The sequence below is a fragment of the Eschrichtius robustus genome, chromosome 2 (genome assembly GCF_028021215.1).
Source record: "Eschrichtius robustus isolate mEscRob2 chromosome 2, mEscRob2.pri, whole genome shotgun sequence".
NCBI lineage: Eukaryota > Metazoa > Chordata > Mammalia > Artiodactyla > Eschrichtiidae > Eschrichtius > Eschrichtius robustus.
In genome coordinates, this window is record NC_090825.1 from 88,824,997 (window position 1) to 88,844,030 (window position 19,034).

Consider the following 19,034-nt stretch of genomic DNA (forward strand, 5'->3'; position numbering starts at 1 on the left):
TAATTATGAAGGCTTTTGGGATGCTGGGATTTTGTTGCTGGTACATCCTGCATTCTATCACTGTCAAGTTTGCAAAATTGTATTGGAATTTAATTGAAATCATATTAATTAAAACGTTCCTTCCAATGTTTCCAGGGAAGTCCCTGAAAGACCTGATAGAACCAGGCAGGGTATAAGTACAACCTTTCCCTGTGTATGCCTGTCACACATGTACACACACACACACACACACACTCATAGTGAGTTCAGCCTACATTTCGTTACAGTATTGTCTAGGAGCCGGAAACAGAAGATTTCTATAAGTTTCCCTTCCTACCCAAAAGAAACTAATAAACCCAGAGGACTGACGTGTAATCCCTATGAAATAGCAATATAAGTTTCTTCCTATTTACTCCTCTTTTTTAAACAAAGAAACAAACATAGATGGTTTTTTTTCCCCAGATGTATTCCTCACCTTCAAATCCTTAAATGAATTTCTCAGTGTTAGCTCACCTTTTGTATTTCAAATGCCCTTCTGACTTAACGAATTCTCCAGGCTCTTCATTCTCACAATTCTAAATAAATCAAAATTTGGGAGGATAGGTTGAATAGGACAAGAAATCAAGCATATGATATTCTTGTTTGTGATGCTTTTCTATTATGTAGACCTTTTTTGAGAGATAATAATAAAAAAGTTTTTTGCCAAGAGGTGACATTGAATTTCTTATTTTATTGATTTTTTTTTTCCTCTGGAAAAAAGCAATGAAACACTTTGCCATTGGTGAGACTTGGAAATATTCGTATAACAGTAAAAATTTTAGTATTTTCTGTATTGAAATGCACTGTGACAAAATTTTGGAGAAGAAATATTTAATCATTTTGACCACCTACTTTAAGAATTATAAACTATTAGTATCAGTATACACAAAAAGTTAATTTTGTGTGGGTTATGCATTTGTTTTTAAAAATAATACTTTTTTAATCTCATAGTTGTGGCTAGTTCTTTATATAATTTAAACCCATTTTTAAACCAAATTCTTAAACCCATTTTTGGGAGCACAATTTAAAATTTCTTTGAAATATAGTGTTTATCATAATTAGTACTAAAAGAAAAAGGCTTATTTAGCTTATAAACGATTTCCATGTATAGTCACATCATGTATGCAATTAAAGAATTAAAGAATATCATAGTGGTAGAAGTAGAAATCAAACTGTGGACTCTGAAAAAGTCTGATTGGGACTTCTCAACGTTCTTTTTTTAAATCAGTCGGATGGGTTTTGGATAATATAAAATGGAACTTTGACCAGTAAGTTTTAAGCCTCTTCGTGTGATACAAAACAATGCAGGCTCTCTTCAAAACTAGTTCTCATTTACCAGAAAGGTACTGTATTTTATCCCTATGTAGAGTTCATAATATCAACCTGAAAAACCTGATTGATGTGTGAATATTTGTCTTTCATTTATTGTTAATTCTGATTTTTCCGATTTATGAATTACTTTCTCATGAGGCATTGTGCATATTATATTTTGAGAACCTTAAGGGTTAGTGCATATGATTATGCCTTACCCACAAAGTACTCTTATTGCCTGGGGCAATTTAGTTTCTGTGGGTAATAAATATAAGCAAACAAAAAACTTTTTACTTGCAACCAGAAAATGTGTGATTTCATCTATTATTAATTAGAAACATTTCAACGAAACATAACCAGCTCTTAGTTATCTCTATTTGTTATTAGCACTTGGCCTCCTAAAATAACAGATAATTTGCTTTCCTGCTGTGCTCATGACTTATATTCCTCCCTTGTTTTTGCCATATGTTTGTAATTGAACATTGGTGGTTTCAATGAAGCTATTTCACCTAAGGCTTTGTCTGCCATTGCTGTACAGGATCAGGACCAGCCATGTGGCAGAGGTAATGGTTAAGGAAGTCAGGGGAATAAGGATAAGAATGAGAAGGCACAGCAACAGAGCACCATCAAATGACGACTTAGCACTCCTGGGACTCATGATGGGGACAGTCCACAGCCCATGTGATTAAGAGTTAATTCCATAAAAAGATACAACTCAACTTTTAAAATGAAGTTATTTTATGATAAATTTCTCTGATCATACTCTCTTTTCATCATAATTCTCTGATTGAAAAATTTTAAATATATGGATTTATTTTATGACATGGTAAATAAGACTATAAGTGCCAACTCTAAATGTTGATGTTTTGTGTACCTATGTATGATAGATAGAAAAAACAAATAACCTTCAAGTATTTAAGGATATGTATTTGTACTAAGCTTCAGCACCAGTGCTCTAGGACGTATTTTCTTTAAAAATTATGAAAATTTCAGATTCATCATATAACTTTTAATTGGTTAATTAAAGGGAAGAACATAGGTAAGAGTATTTATAATTGCTGTTAGCTTTACCAGAAAAAAATTGCTATTTTCTCTAATTTAGTTTTTTTTCAATATTTGCTCAAGTTCTGTGATACGATCCCCATAATTGAGAAGCCTCTGGCAGAACAGGATTGGTACCATGGTGCAATTCCCAGAATAGAAGCGCAAGATCTGTTAAAACAACAAGGAGACTTCTTGGTGCGAGAGAGTCATGGGAAACCTGGTGAATATGTCCTTTCTGTATTTTCTGATGGACAAAGGAGACACTTTATCATACAATTTGTTGATGTACGTTTCCAATTTAGTTTTATATGTATATTTTGATATAGTTAATTGAGGTATAATTGTAATAAATGATGAATAATTTGTGGTAAATGCCTGTAACACTAACTTTAGCACTTAATTTTTCTTTTTTCTGAATTCCGTAAGTAGAGTGCTCTCAAATTCACTAAAATGTTAACATTTTTAAGGAAATACATATTTTAAAATATAAAGTTAAGAATAGTTGTTACAATTTACATTAAATTTAAATGCATAAATATTTAATGTTTTAAGTTAACTTTGAACATTAAAGATCCTTTGTATTAAAAATAAAAAGAAATAATGTGATTATCATAATTTTTTTTTAGAGAAACTTAATTATGAATTTTATGCTCTTGAAACCAGCCCTTGAAATTGCTCAAAAATGTTACCATGAGAGATTTTTAAGAAATATTTTATTAAATAGTAATAATGAAATACCTTAATGAATGGGACAGTGATAGTTGAATTGTTTTTATGATTCTTTGAGGATTAAGGGTTTTTTTCCACTTATGTATAAGCTATTATTTGTTGGCATTAATGAACAATAAATAGAAATCGAAGAAAAATTTTTAAAATGATCTGGGCATATTGCTTGTTCTAATAGTGATTTATTTATTGAAGCTTAAGTATTGTAAACTTATTTGTTACATTCTTTATTAAGCACTCAACAGATGAAGAGTGATCTCAAAATTTTGTTTAACTTTACCCACTGAGAAATTTTTAATATTTTTGGCATAGGAAGGAATTGATGCCTGTATTTGTCATTTTTTACCCCATCATATCAAATGGCATGCATTTTCAAGCTGACTGTCTGTAGGATTTCAGTTTATGTCCAGGCACTAGAGTGATGCTAAGTACCGTACAAGAAGATTGGACCATTATCATTAGATGAACTTCAGAGGGTTTTAGGAACATATATGTTCAAGTTCATATATAGTTCACATATATATAAGTTCATCTAGTGATAATATATATTGCATATTATATTATCTATATACTATACAGATATAATTCTGAGGTGAAATTCACATACCATAAAAGTAACCATTTAAAAGTTGCATTTAGTATAATCACATCTAGGGATTATATTTAAATGAAAATAAATGCTGTTCAGATGGGTTAAAATAAGTATATTAAAGTATATATTATAATTTTCATACTACTTGTTAATTTTGCATAGTATTCAGACCTCAACTTGATAATTATATTTGCCTACTCTTATACATCCAACCTACTGTTTCTAATAATATGTCATCCCTTACTTTCTTTAAATTTGTATGTGCCTTTAAATTATGGATGTAGATAACCTTCCTTATTACACCCAGTGACCATGTTGGCAATATTTATAAAATTGTATGAGAATTGTAGAAGGAAAGATGGTAGACAAACTATAAACTACAACTTATATGAATGTTTCCTTCTATTTTCTAAGCTCTAAAAGTTACTCTTTGAAATATGTCATACATTAAATAAGACTGAAATATTTCCCTTATTACCTCTTGTAGTTTAAAATGTAACTGTAGGAATTTAACTTAGTATTTTTAGAAACAAAATGGAAAGGGTCCACTTGCAAATTATCACTTGTCTTTAATATTGCCATTTTGTTTTAAGTAACTAAAGTGAACAGCATAATATATTCTAAAAATAAGATATTGTTACAAGTTCACATTTAAAGATTTTATTCAGCTTCCTCTGTCATTGAAATTTTGCAAAGATCTCTCTTAAAGAAGAGAGTACTTGTATTTCTGTAAATGCCTCAGGTTTTCCACTGCCTAATTTTATTTAATTTGCCCTCATTGTATAATGTTGAGTTCTTCAATCAGTTAAAAAATAAGAGTTTTAAGGTGAAATCGACTGTTTGGGGAAATTTTAATTCTTTTTCTTCTTGTGCAGGTGAATCTTGCTTGATCTAAAATTATCCCATTTCCTTCCTCATACACCTGTTGTCTGGAAGGGGTTTATAAATGGGGGAAGTCATTACCAGATATTTAATGATTGCCTATTATATTCCAATCAATGAATTTATAATCCATTAGTAGATTATAAAAGCTGTACATAAATGTGGGGTCAGGTGTCCTAAGTGAGGAAGACATAAAGAAATATAGGATTCTGTGGAAAAAAAGTCAAATAGTAATCAATGAAAACTTGAGTTTCAGGCCCAGATCTGTACTTTACAAGCTCTGGTTTGGGAAGTAATTGGGGGTAATAGCTGATATACTGATTGTGAGAGTCAAACAGTGAATATATTCTTTGTAATGTGTGAAGTGCTATGCAGATCATTAGGCATTTTTACCATTGTTTGAACACTTTATTTAGAAAAACATACAAATGTACTTTATACGAAATATAAGTGTAATTGGAAAAGTTAAAAATTTTCTTTTTGGTTCCTATTGAGATTTATTTGTGAAATTTAAATAGTAATGAAAGTATTGTTTTAGAATTTATATATTTAAGTTTGAGGTATTCATTGATCACAAATAACGTTATTTTTAGCAACATTATCTCTGTCAACTAGAGTCTAGTTTGGCAGTTATTTTGAAGCTTTATTTTTGTATGCATATCACAGTTATTTTTTTAACATGGTGTGAAACTCTGCATGCTGTGAACATTATGACTTATCAAGATGGATGCAGATACTTTAGATTTTTACATTTTTTACTACTCTAGCAGAGAATATCTGTTGTTTTAGCTAGTTCAAGCAAGGAAAACTGTACTTTTTATTGGACACTAATTACATTAATTTCATAAAGCCAGATATATTAAGCATAGCTAAGTATCTGAATCTCAGTGTAATTCTAGTGTTATTTACTGACTTATTCCATAGTTACTAACCTGTTTATGGTGCTTGATGTAAAGCCACAGTTAAAGTTTGTACCTAAAACTGTTTATCTTTTGTCATAAATATTGACAGATTTTCATAGAGATTCAAATAGCATTGTTTCATTTGATAGGTTAGTATATAATCAAATCCTTGCTTTTGTATAAGATAAACAAAAAGAAGTGATGAAACAAAGTACTTCAGAAAAAAACTTTTTGTGCTATTATTAATAGGAAAATACCAATTCATATTTCTCTAATTTTATTTATCTGACACATATTTGCTAAAAACACATTTTGGCAGAGTATCATGTTATGCAGTGTAGGAGGTGAAACTGAAAGTGTATGGCCTACTGCTCGGTGAGCTTAAGACCTGGTAGGTGAGACATTAGTAGAATTCATGAACAGAGAAACATTAAAGATGCAGATTTAAGGATAATTGAGCCAAACATTTGAATTAACATCTGGTGATGAATTGAAAAATCACAACATAGTAAATATTTTAAAATAAAACCTGGGGGAACATCCTCTACCTAATGGCATATCATCCTTTTTTATTTCTTCATTCATTTCAATCAAAAAATACTAATTGAGCAAGTATTCTATAGAGTCCAGGGATACGGGCCAATAAAACAAAAATAGCACAGAAGTGGAGGCTGTGAGTAGCTACTATGTGAAATTGGGTAGCTCAGTGTATTGTATCATCAGTTCATTCAACAGATATCTATTGGATGTCTATCATGTGCTGAGTTTCACTTTAAAGTGATGGATGTAGTCTCTGAATGTACCAGACAGGTTTACTTTGTGTTTTTTGCCACAATCTCTAGGCTCTTTGAACTACCTTTTAAATTCATACTGTGGATCTTAAGAAAGACTAAGTGAAAGTATATACAGACCCAAAACTTGTTTGTATGACAATTCCAAGTTTGTGTTCTTATCCTTGTACACTTAAGATTATTTTAACTGTTTTACTCCAGCCATTCAAAGATTCAAGAGAAGGCAATACGTTCCTTGAAGTTAAAATGAATCAGCATAAGATATCATTTTCTGTGCCCCAGACACACAATCAGGGACTTAGGAGAGTTCCTTCTTAACAATAAAGCAAAGCCATTCCAAAACCTTATTAATTAGTTTCCAGGAAATACTAATTGAGTGAGTACTTTTAAGACCCAGAGATATAATGGTGGATCTTACAGTCTAGTGGGGAGGCTCATGGTCATTTGTAAATCACACACAATATATGTAATTATAAACTCTCTTAAGTGCTGTAAAGATACACAGTGCTATGAACACTTTTAACTGGAAAACTTAAGGAAGTTACGTTTGAGACAACCATCTGAAGAATGAATAAAAGTTAACTAGGAGAAGACTTACCAAAATCTTATTAATTTTATTCCTCAGATTCCCCAACAATCCTTCCTGTTTACTGGTTTAAATAGTAATATAACTAGTCAATGTGCTTTTTTTATTTGAGAAAGCTAAAATTTATGTTTTACATTTTTATTGTTGGGTACTACCCAAAAAAGGAGTGTTCTAGCCTTTTGTTTTTATTCAGCTTATTCATCTTGCCCTCTTTCAGAAATGATTTTCCCTCTTTCCTTTTTGTTTTTTTCTTATGCATGCTTATCCTTGATGGTTTTTCAGGAGATCTACTCAGGCATAATATTTCAAATTACACATTCATTGAATACCCTTCTCATTTTTGTGTGCTTATTGTGTTCTGTCTGACTTCCTTGCATAATAATAGTCCTCTGGAAATATGTGTAGCAACAAAATCTGATTCTACTTTTTATCGTTTTTCATCTATATGCATGATTGATTCTTAAGTAGCACAGTGATAAATCAGGAATGAATTCTAGATATAGTGAATGTTTTAAAAACAAAAATAATGCATACTCTTAGTAAAAATTCAGAAATATGTATCACGGAACATGTGCTTCACAGTTAATACCCCCTTACAGGCTCACTGTATATTCTTTGAGATCTTAAAAATATATTTTAATTATGTGCAACTATGTGATTCTTATTTTACAAAGATTGATTCATAGCATATTTTTAATTTATACTTCTTATTTTTTAATGATATATTACCTGGTTTTTTAAAATGTAATACAAATGACTATCAACAAAATGATCTTTGTAGGAATTTGTAGAAATTTATTTTTTACTACTATTTTTTATTGCTTCTTTTGGAATTCACAGAAGAGGTCATTAGTAGCTCCAAAGAGAAATCTCTTATTTGAAAGTTAATATGGATTCTCTCTGTCACATTATTAGTAAAGCCATATAGAAAAACTTTAAAAAGAATTCTCTGTATGTGAACCCAACCTCAGGTCATCTGAGCTATAAGAAATTTACACAAATTTGTACAAAGTCAAATGTAATATTCAGAATTTTGAATGTATCAAGAAACAAGTCCTCAACATTTTTGGTGAATGTATTCTTTTCTTTTTAATTGTAGTACAGTTGACTTCTAATATTACATTTGTTCCAGGTGTACATCATAGTAATTTGATACTTATGTACACTACAAAATGATCACCATGATAAGTCGTTACCATCTGTCACTATACAAAGTTATTACAATATTATTGACTATATTCCCTATCCTGTACAATACATCCTCATGACTTATTTGTTGTATAGCTAGAAATATGTACCTCTTAATCTCCCTTACCTATTTCTTTCATCTCTCTACCGTCTTCCCCTCTGGCAACCACCAATTTCTTCTCTGTATCTATGAGTCTGTTTCTATTTTGTTATATTTGTTTGTTTTGTTTTTTAGATTCCACATATAATATTTGTCTTTCTCTGACTTATTTCACTTAGCATGATACCCTCTAAGTCCATCCATGTTGTCGCAAATGGCAAGGTTTCATTCTTTTTTATGGCTGAGTAATATTGTATTGTGTGTGTATCTTGTTTTTTATCCATTCTTCTTTACCCTTTCATCTATTGATGGACACTTAGGTCTCTTCCATATCTTGGTTATTGTAAATAATGCTGTAATAAACATAGGGGTGCATGTATCCTTTCTAATTAGTGTTTTTATTTTCTCAGAATAATACCAAGAAGTTGAATTGCTGGATCATATGGTAGTTCTCTTTTTAGTTTTTTGAGGAAACTCCAAACTTTTTTCCATAGTGGCTGCACCAATTTACATTCCCACCAACAGTGCATGAGGGGTCCGTGAATGTATTATTCTTGACCTTAGTTGCTTAGGTGAACTTTATAAGCAAACAGCCATAGCATCATTTTTAGATTCATTACATTATCTTCATCTTTAAGGAAGTGAGTTAATTGGTTTTGCACTGTGTTAGGACTCAGAACTTCACTGATGTCAGAGGAATTGTTTTAAACAAATACTTGCTAGGAATCAGTTTCTCATTTTAGCCCTTGAAGGAAGTACTGCTGCTTGTATTACTGTATTAGTTCATCATGATTACTGTGTCAATGGCAGAAAACTACCTTTAGATTAAAAACTAGATATGTTCTTAAGAAAGGGAAACTGAAAATTCCTATTATTTTATTCTCTATTTCTCTAGTTATAAGGGGTATATTAGAAATTTATATAAGGCCTTATGACACTAGTGGCTGATTTAAAATTTTCATTCTGTGTGAACTTCATCTCATTACTTACTTTTTATTAAACATTCTACAGGGCATCTTGAGTTTGTGTGGGTGTGTGAACTTTCCAGTATTCATTTCTATGTTAAGTTGTCTTACTTTAACTTTATAGTCATTTTAGATGCATTGCATTTCATTTATTTCACACACGTTTATTTATCCAGGCAATATATGCCAAGCACTGTTCTTGACCAGAGGGATACTCTGATGAACAAAACAAAGATAAAAATTTATCATCTCAGGAGCTTATATTCTAGAGGAGGAGATAGGCAATAAACAAGATACATAAGTAAAATATATGTGATGTTAGATAGTGATAAATTCTAAGGAGAAAAATTTAGTAAGGAAAAGGAGGTAAGAAATTTAGTTGGGGTGAGAAATGGATATTGGATGGCCTGAGTAGACCTCACTGAAAAGGTGACATTTGTTGAAAGACTAGAAGGAAGTAAGGGAGCCATTACCCAAACGGCCATCCAAGGAACTATTTCAAGCAGCAAGTGTAAACTCCCTGAGGAGGGAATGTGTGTAGTGTGTTCATAAAACAAGAAGGAAATGAGTGTGGCTGGAGGGGAGTGAGGCGGGATGGGGGATTTGGTAAGAGATGAGGTGAGAGAGATGATAGAGGACAGATTAGAGAGCCCTAAAGACCATGGTAAAGACTTAGGCTTTTATTCTGAGGGAGGTAAAAATTTTGTGCAAAATAATGGAATGGTCTGTTATAACAGGATTTCCTGGCTCTTTATTAAGAGACTGAAGAAAGACAAAGGGAGAAACAGTGTGTGTGTGTGTGTGTGTGTGTGTGTGTGTGTATGTGTGTGTGTGTATATATATATACACACACACACACTTCACTGAGGAATACTAAGCAAATATAATTGTATATATTTAAAGTGTACAGCATGATGATTTGGTACACATTGTAGAATGATTGCCAAGATCAAGGGAATTAACACATCCATCATCCCATGTAATTAACTCTTTTTTTTTTTTTTTTTGTGGGAATGCTTAATATCTACTCTCAGGAACTTTCAAGTATACAAGACCATATATTTGGTTCAGATATTACTGTTATTACTACATGTTACACATCTATAACATTTTACCTTTCTTCATGTCTTATTTTCATATAAGAATGCCTTCTAGGATATTTGGTTATTTACAGATAATCATTATTCCTTGAGAACATGTAATTTACACTTTTAAGTGTCCTTTGAAAATGTTTCCTATCATATATCCAGATTTGGAATTATTTTTGTAATCCAAGGTTTATTATTGGTATGATGACTTAATAATTGAGTGTGTACCATGTACTGTATACTAAGCAGTGGTTTGCATGTTAATACTTGTTCAGGCCTCACACTTTTTCTGTGAGGACGTCCAAATATTATTTCTGTTTTGAAATAAACTGAGGCATTGAGAGAACTTGCTCAGTGCATTGCACATCTAGCAATAGACTACTGTCCTTAGTGTGAGATATTCTTAAGTATCTTTACTAATATATCATAGCAGGTCTGGCTGTTGTATGCAACAATTTTTTAGTCAGTTTATTAACAACTGCCTTGAATTGACCCTAACACAAACTGCCTTGAGTTGAACTATATAGTTAAGTGTTAAAGTAAGCTAATGCATGTTTGTTCCTCACTTGACGAAATGGAAATATTCATTTAAAAAGTTGTATATAAATTAGATTCTGGGAAATTGAATCTAATTTTATATTATGGAAAAGGAACTTTGCGTTTTTTATCCTTTAACTGGGAAAATAATCTTCCAGTAATGTAAATAGTATCCAAATTTAGAGAGTTTTGAAATTTCTTATTTCTTAGCATAGCATTTTCTTAAAATGGAGCACGTTTGTATCTGTATTTGTACACATCACCCGTATATGTACAGGTGAATTCTTTGTGAACAATCAAATGGAAGCCTTTATTACATCACACTGTATTGTAACGCTTTTTGCAATGAAAAATAGGCCCAATAAGATATTTTTTCTTTGCTAAATTTATTGCCATCAATTCATCCCTATGATTACTGACCTACATGCCTGTTTGAAATATGAAGACAGAGAAAAGGGGTCTTGACAGAGTTTGGGAAAATGTTACTAACTTGATGTTTTGAAATCAAAAAGTGCTACGATTTGACTATGCAGATATATGCAGTTTTGTGTCTGCTGCATTTTATTTCTTTATCAAATGTAAGTGAATGTGAATGTCTGTGTGGTTTTGGTAAAAGAATAATACATGAATAACCCCAGTGTAGAAAAACCACTCAATACTGTATTGATAAAAGGGAAATAAATGATCATCAGAGGTATTCTTAAAATACTTATTATTATATTGGATATACTTCCTCAACCTTTTGACACTATTTTTGATCTTGAAAATTTTATCAAATGGAACATATAAGCAAACATATATACACATATTTCTTGTTCCTTAACTTAAATGTATCCTGTGCTTTATTTCCTTTGGTTATTATTTTAGCAAAATGCATTCCAGGTCTGTAAGTTTTTCTTTTTATTTTTTTCTTCTTTTTTATTTTTTAACAATCTGAATTATATTTAGTCATTATGCAAATTAATTTCTTGATGCAAAGGTAAATTTTTTTAGCATGTTGGAATTTTATTTATTTTTATTTTTACCATCATAACCATTTTTAAGTGTATAATAGTTCAGTAGTGTTAAGTATTTTCACATTGTTGTGCAATAATAGTTTTTCTTAAGTGGAACTTTGTTGATGAATGTAATGTTGCTAAAGCAATGTCTTCATATTTATTCTACTTTATTGTCCTTTCTCCAGAACATGTATCGTTTTGAAGGCACTGGGTTTTCAAATATCCCTCAACTTATAGACCATCACTATACAACAAAACAGGTCATCACTAAGAAATCAGGTGTAGTTCTGCTGAATCCTATTCCTAAGGTAGGTGCATATATTCACATTTTTTTTTTGAGACTGCTTCGTGAGTTATTTCCCACAGTAAATAAAGTTCTTAGATTATTTATAGAAGTTTGGAAACAAATATAGTCGAAACATGGAACTTCCTTGGTTTTACTAAGATGGGAGATGGGTTACCTTTTTATTCAGTGTTTGCAAATGGCCTGTTTTTCTTTTTCCTTCCCAGTTTTTCTTGAAAGACTTGAGGCCTTCCTTCACACTATAAGGTTCAGACTTTAAAGGCTCAGTTTATAAAAGATTCTGAGATGTAGAAGTCAAAGAAAATGTCCAGCAATCAAGAGTAAATTAGAATTTTAATTTTGGGTGTTAAGGTTACAATATATTATAAGACACTGGAATTTTTAAAAACTACACTACTCTTCACAAAGGCAGTAAATCATAACTTCACTATGTACAACCAGGTAGCTGGGCAAGAGATTGTTCTAGGTCATTTTTACCTCTAAGATGATATACCACAGAACAGATGGCTTTTCATGAGCTTTAAGAGATTTGCGAGGTAGGGAATGGGTATGAGGCAGGTTTGTGTTTTTAAGGTAAAACCTGTGGGGCCTGACCTGGGAGGAACAATGGAGCTGGCGTAACTTCTGAGCACTTTTAATGTTCCAGGAATTGGGTTGGGGTCAACAAAAGTCCCTTTCCTTTGGGGCCCGTCTCATATGAAGAACAGTGTAGAAATAGGAAAGTCATAAAACCTGGTAGGTTAATATTTGCTGATTTGAGGTTTACATATCTAGGGATGACTTTTAATATGAAGCAAGTGTTATTCCCAAGAATGCTAGTATATAATCCAAATTCACCTAAAATTTAAAAAACTTTTAAAATTTAAAACTTAAAAAACAATGGTTATATTTCCCTTTGTTAGTCTGGAACCTAGTGTCTGTGTTAGTACTTGTGTTATATTACTCAGTCTTTATTGAGGGGCTGAGTTTTAACATTCTGCTCACAGAAGATTTTAACAGTCAGTTGCTAAATATTAATTCTGTGGCTAAGGAATTGTCCTTCTTGCATAATTTTCTAGAATTATGAGATGGGCTCATTCTTTGTTCATATTTTTCCGGTCACTTTTTTTTACATTTAATTGCAAAGAAACCCTATAAAAATTCTCCTTTAGTCTGGAACAGGTTGTCATATTTTATCTCTAGTAAAAAAAAAACAAAAACGGTCTATTAATGTTTTCTCTTTCATCAACGAATAGCTGCTGTTGTTTTACAGAATTCTGAGTTCTTTTTTTTAGTTAAGGTCCTCTATTCTCATAGCTTCATTTACTATTAATACATCAGTGACTTGCAAATTTATATTTCCAGCTCAGATATATATCTTTCCCACATCTAAAAATTTTCTACTTTTCACCTAAAACTGAGTTTATCACTTTTAAGTACAAAATTTGTTCTTCCTTTTTTTTTTTTTTTTTAAAATTTATTTATTTTATTTATTTATTTTTGGCTGCATTGGGTCTGTGGTGCTGCACACAGGCTTTCTCTAGTTGCAGCAAGCAGGGGCTCCTCTTCATTGCGGTGTGCGGGCTTCTCATTACGGTGGCTTCTCTTGTTGCGGAGCACGGGCTCTAGGCACGCAGGCTTCAGTAGTTGCGGCTCGCAGGCTCTAGAGAGCAGGCTCAGTAGTTGTGGCTCACGGGCTTAGTTGCTCTGCGGCATGTGGGATCTCCCCGGACCAGGGCTTGAACCTGTGTCCCCTGCATTGGAAGGCAGATTCTTAACCACTGTGCCACCAGGGAAGCCCTGTTCTTCCTTTTTAATAAGTGGTACCACCAAATACCCAGCTGCTCAAACCATAAATCTGGGGGTCCTTTGACATCTCTTCACCACTGCCCTTCCTCCAGCACTTTAAGTGACAGGAGTTTTGTATACTTAATTGTACATGTGAAAGTATGAACTCAATTCCAGTATATCCCAATATGAAGTAAAGTTCACTGCAGTGAAGATACTTTTTACCGTGTTAGGTTAATGAGATACACCCGGGTTTTCAGAGATAGTGACGTCTCATTTCACAAGCCAACCTAATATTTGCATTGTCTCCTTGCTTAGCCAGGTCTAAATTGAGAGATCAAAGCCATAAAAGAGGCACATAAAAATGCTCATCTGGGCTTGGGTAGGAACATATAATTGCAAATAAAGCTATATCCCTCATAATATAAAATTTTCCATGAAACGAGCCTAGATAAATGGAGTAGATTCTCTGGACTGTTACATAGCCAATTATTCTCTTTCTTCCAAACCTCCAGCACTGGCTGTGGAGCTGAATATCCCATCATTTTATAGCACTATCTATGAAAATAACTAAACTGAAAGCTGTAGAAGATTAAGGGGCTACATATGATTGTTTTATGAGGTAGAAATTTGAAGTTAATCTAGCTGACTATTAACCTGATCTAAAGTACTGATATTTGAAATATTCAAGTAATTATCTCAGTGTGTGGTAAATATTGTTATGCATTTGATTTAAGGAATCATATCACTCTTTTAAAAGAAAATCACAAAGCAGAGGTTGTGAAAGTAGATAATTTTCAATTATGAGTGGAGAACAAATTGATATGGATTTTTTTATGGTGGTATTATCTGTTATTATCTTCCTTTGGGAAGTATTTGTACTCTTATAACTGGAATCTCTTTCTTGATTTAATTTGTGTAAGAAGTTAATGTCTTTGACCATATAATGTGCTGTAAAACATCTAATTTCCATCTTGCCAGACTTCATTTTTAGCCTACATAAAGAATGCTATTTTGGTCTCAATATAATTTCTGTTTATAGTAACTTACTTCTCTCTTTCCATTTATTTCTCTCTTACCCATGAGAATGTATGTACAACATCATATGCCTAACTAGAGGACACGGTAGCCAAGGTAGTCTCTTTCTTATCTCCAGAGGTAAAGGAAACTAGGCAATCTAAATTAGAGAAAGTATTTAACTTTCTCATGATAATAAAGCTAATGAGTGCCCTACCCACTCATGCCCACCCTCCACTGGCTGATTTCTCCTACACTATCTCCCGAAGCCTGTGTAAAGATATGGGAGTGAAGGTCATGTTGTACACGGGTTATTGATCACTCATAATCATCATCTTTATAATTAGGAAACACTTTGGGATGCACAGGGCCTGTTCTTTATTTAGTTCAGTCTCTGTTCAAATGTCATTTCATCAGAGAGGCCTTTTCTGACTACCATGTGTGAAATAACACCTTACCTCCTTATGTTCCCCTCTTCTTAATTTCTCTTTGTTATGGTTATGTTTACCTGACATTATATTGTATGATGTATTTTTAGTTGTCTGTCTCCCCCCAAGAGAAATGTAAGTTCCATAACGGCCAGAATTACATTTAATAATCAGTGCAACTATATCTCCAGTACCTAGAACAGTGCTAGCCCCTAGTAGGTGTTCAGTAAATATTTGTTGAAGAATTTAATTTACTGACCAAGTCCTAGAAGCCAGGTACTTCCAAGCTTTTTATATGCATTAACTGTATATATTCCTATGAAGTAAGTATTGTTATTAACCGCATTCAATTATAAATCAGGAACTGAAGCTTAAATGGTAAATGATTTGCACAAGATAACACAACTCTTAAGAGGCAGAGCTGGGATTCGAGCCCGTGTTCTTAACCATTATCTATCTAGATTGTAGAGTCTAGATCTTAGAGACTTCAGAGAAAAAAATGTATATTTTAAGGAACATGGATGCGGGTTTAAGGGAAAAGAAGAGTCTTTGATTCCATAAAATGTCAAATTGAATAAGTCTTTAACATAGCAATATAGGTCTCTGTAAAAGGTAAATTATTAAACAGTAATAGCAGGTGACAGAGCTGGGATTTTAGGTAAAATATAGGACTTTGTAAGATATAGGTAAGGAAGACATCTAGTTCAACTTTAACATTTAAATGGTGCCTTGAAAGTTTGTCTTTGTTAAGTTTAATATTTCTTCAGATTTAGCTGTTTAAAAATTTTTTTTCTTTCTGAATGGAAGTTAAAGTTCATGATTAAATTCAGGCAAGTTAGGAGTGAGTTGCTAAGTTGAACCTTAGACAAATAACTTGCCTGCCAGCTTAAATCAAGTAATTGTGGCTTTTTGATCAGAATTTGGTATAGCATGCCAGAATATTAGAAACAGATTTTTGCAGGGAGAGTAAATCTTTCTGTGACTGAAACTAACTTGTCATAAGGTGACAGGTTCCTGATAACAGCATTCTTGATCAAACACATGCAAACAAAGAACAGTTTATGAGAGGAGAGCTTGACTTTTGATTTAGGTACTCTATTCATTTTTTTAAAGTTTCAGATCACTTAAAGACTATTCATTTTACTTTATACTTGAGTAATATAGTTACTTCTTCCAATACTTACCAGATTACTGGTTTTTTATAAAAGGAGGTAACTCAGGAAAAGTCAAATTTTCTCTGTGGATTTTGGAAACTGTAAAATACCATATACTTTCCTGTTTAAAAACTTCTTTTACAGGACAAATATATCAGAACAGAAGGCAAATTTGGAAGTTTTTAAATTGTGAAGGAAGAAAAAAATACATTTATTGAGTGTATAGTCTGTTGATAACACTCCACTTCTATTATTTTAAAAATATTTTCAACAACTGTGAACTGAGTATTATTATTATCCCCATTATTAGGTGAGGAAACTCGGAGATTGTAATTAACCTAAACCACATTTCTCGTAAATTTCAGAGTCGTGACCCGAAAATGATTCTGTTCTGTTCATCATCTTTTTACTACAACCCCAGCTAGCATAAATTATAATCTATAGTCTTAGTAACGTCAGTAGTTCAAGAACAATTTTTTTCTGTATTTCGGTGTTCTAGCAGTACGTAACAGTGAACTTGACAGTTATGATCCCATCCCATATGAAACTTAGTCTAACAAGAACTGTAATAGCATGTTGTGCTAAGGGAAATACAGAAAGTATTTGAATGTTTAGTCTTCATTTAACATGGTTTGGGAAGTCAAATTAAACTTGGATTTTAGGCTTGTTCCATTTAATAAAATAAAAGAACCTTGTTATAGAACATAAAACACATAGACTGTCTTTCAGTTTTTTATCTCAAAATTTACCAGCAGATATTGTGAGGAGGAGCAATGTTGGACTCAAAAAATTAATGGACCTTGGAGACCGCTAATGTTTCTTCTTATGTGATCTCTCAAAGGTATTTCATGCATAAGTCTTCCTCAGACTTTCTTAAATATCATAGTATTTTTAGTCTGAAGAGCCAAGTTTTTTGGTAGATATGAATATTCTTCTTATCCATCCTATAAATAGATAAAGGATGACAGGAGTAGGCAGATGGCGCCCAAGTGGTTAAAAGAAAAGTCATTGGAATTTTTTTAATGCAGATTGAAAGATAGGATTTGGTATTTACAGCACAAACATTGCCTGATGTGTATCATATCATCATTTTAAAGTATTTACAAAATCTTCTATATATGTATGGACCCTGGGAAATGTAGACATATACAAGAAAATATATAAGAGGATCTCTGGTATGAACAGGGTTGCATAACTTAACATTGTTTCCTTGTTCCCTGTTGGAAACCATAGAACAATAACAAAAGAACAACAACAACAAAATACAAAATCTATAAACTGCATTTTTCATGAAACTAGGAGCTGTATATTATCCACAGGCTTAAAAGTACATGTTTAGGTAGCCAAAAGCACCTTAGATTGGGCAGAAGTTGTGTAGCACAAAGTTAAGAAAAGACGTGATCAAAGAACCAAGTTGCTGTAGATCTTACCAAGCTCCAGCAAAAATACCTGTTGAAAGGGAGGAATTTACCCTAAATTTCTATATTCCTTGCTTGCATCAATGAATGCAGGACATGTGTGGGGAAAATAAAGTTTTATATATAGCTTAAGTGATGCGGATGAAACTGCCCTTGGAGGTAAATTCAGAGCCTTAAAAACTTAACATCGACAAAACAAAAAGAATGAAATAAATGAGTTAAGCATCCAACTCAAAAAATTAGGAGAAAAATCCACAGTTAAATAAAAGGAAAGCAGAAGAAAGAAATTAACAAAGGTAAAAGCATAAAAGAATGAATTAGAAAAAGGGAAAACAAAATATATATAATAACTGCTTTTTAAGAGATCAACAGAAAATTAAAATACTTGCTAATCTATTCAAGAAAACCCATACCACAAGAGGCTAATCTCTTTAATATATAAAGAACCTCTAGAAATTAATAAAGACAATCAAATAGCAAAATTGGCAATGGGCATGAGTGGATAGTTCAAAAAATAAAAATACAAATGGCTTTTAAAATATGACAGATGATTACATTACTCAGTAGAATAAAGGAAAATTAAAGCTATAATGAGATTTTTTTACCTATCAGACTGGCATAAACTCACAGTTTAATAATTCACTTGCTTGGCAAAGATGTGCCGATAAAGACCCTTAGGTAATTTGGCAATGGGGGTATAAATTAGAAAAACCTCTGTAGAAGGCAATGTGGCGGAATCTATAAAAATTATAAAACATATATACCTTTGACTTAGCAATAACACTTCTACAATTTATCCTTTACTTATATTTGTGTATATATGAAATGATATCAGTATAAGGTTATTCACTGCAGCATTGTTTGTAATATCAGGAGAGTGGAAATAATTAAATGTTCATTAACAGGAGTCTAGTTACATCAATTATGGTACCTCATCCAATGGAATACCATGAATGAGAAAGCATCTATATACTGGTTGGAGAGAGTTCCAAGATATATTGCTAATAAAAGGAATTAAGCTAAAAAACAGAGTATATATTATGTTATCTTTTATATAAAACGTATGTGAGTATAAGATTATATGTCTGAATTTGCTTTTATATGATAAAGAAATTTTATATACTCAAACTAATAACGATGTTGATGTATAACAGGGGTTACATGTTTTAGGAGGAGGTTGAAATGGCAATAGAGGTGTTAAGGGAAACTTTTTAGAGT

General features: G+C 32.1%; 1 protein-coding gene across 8 annotated transcripts in view; it reads left to right on the forward strand.

Annotated features, from left to right (window-relative positions):
• FER (FER tyrosine kinase) overlaps positions 1-19,034 on the forward strand; it is a 462,076-nt gene that overhangs the window by 233,396 nt on the left and 209,646 nt on the right. For all 8 annotated transcript variants that reach the window (XM_068535703.1, XM_068535705.1, XM_068535706.1 and 5 more), the window contains 2 exons: positions 2,455-2,658; positions 11,914-12,036. In XM_068535703.1, coding sequence (XP_068391804.1) covers positions 2,455-2,658; positions 11,914-12,036 — 327 coding nt within the window. The remainder of the gene's footprint in view (positions 1-2,454; positions 2,659-11,913; positions 12,037-19,034) is intronic.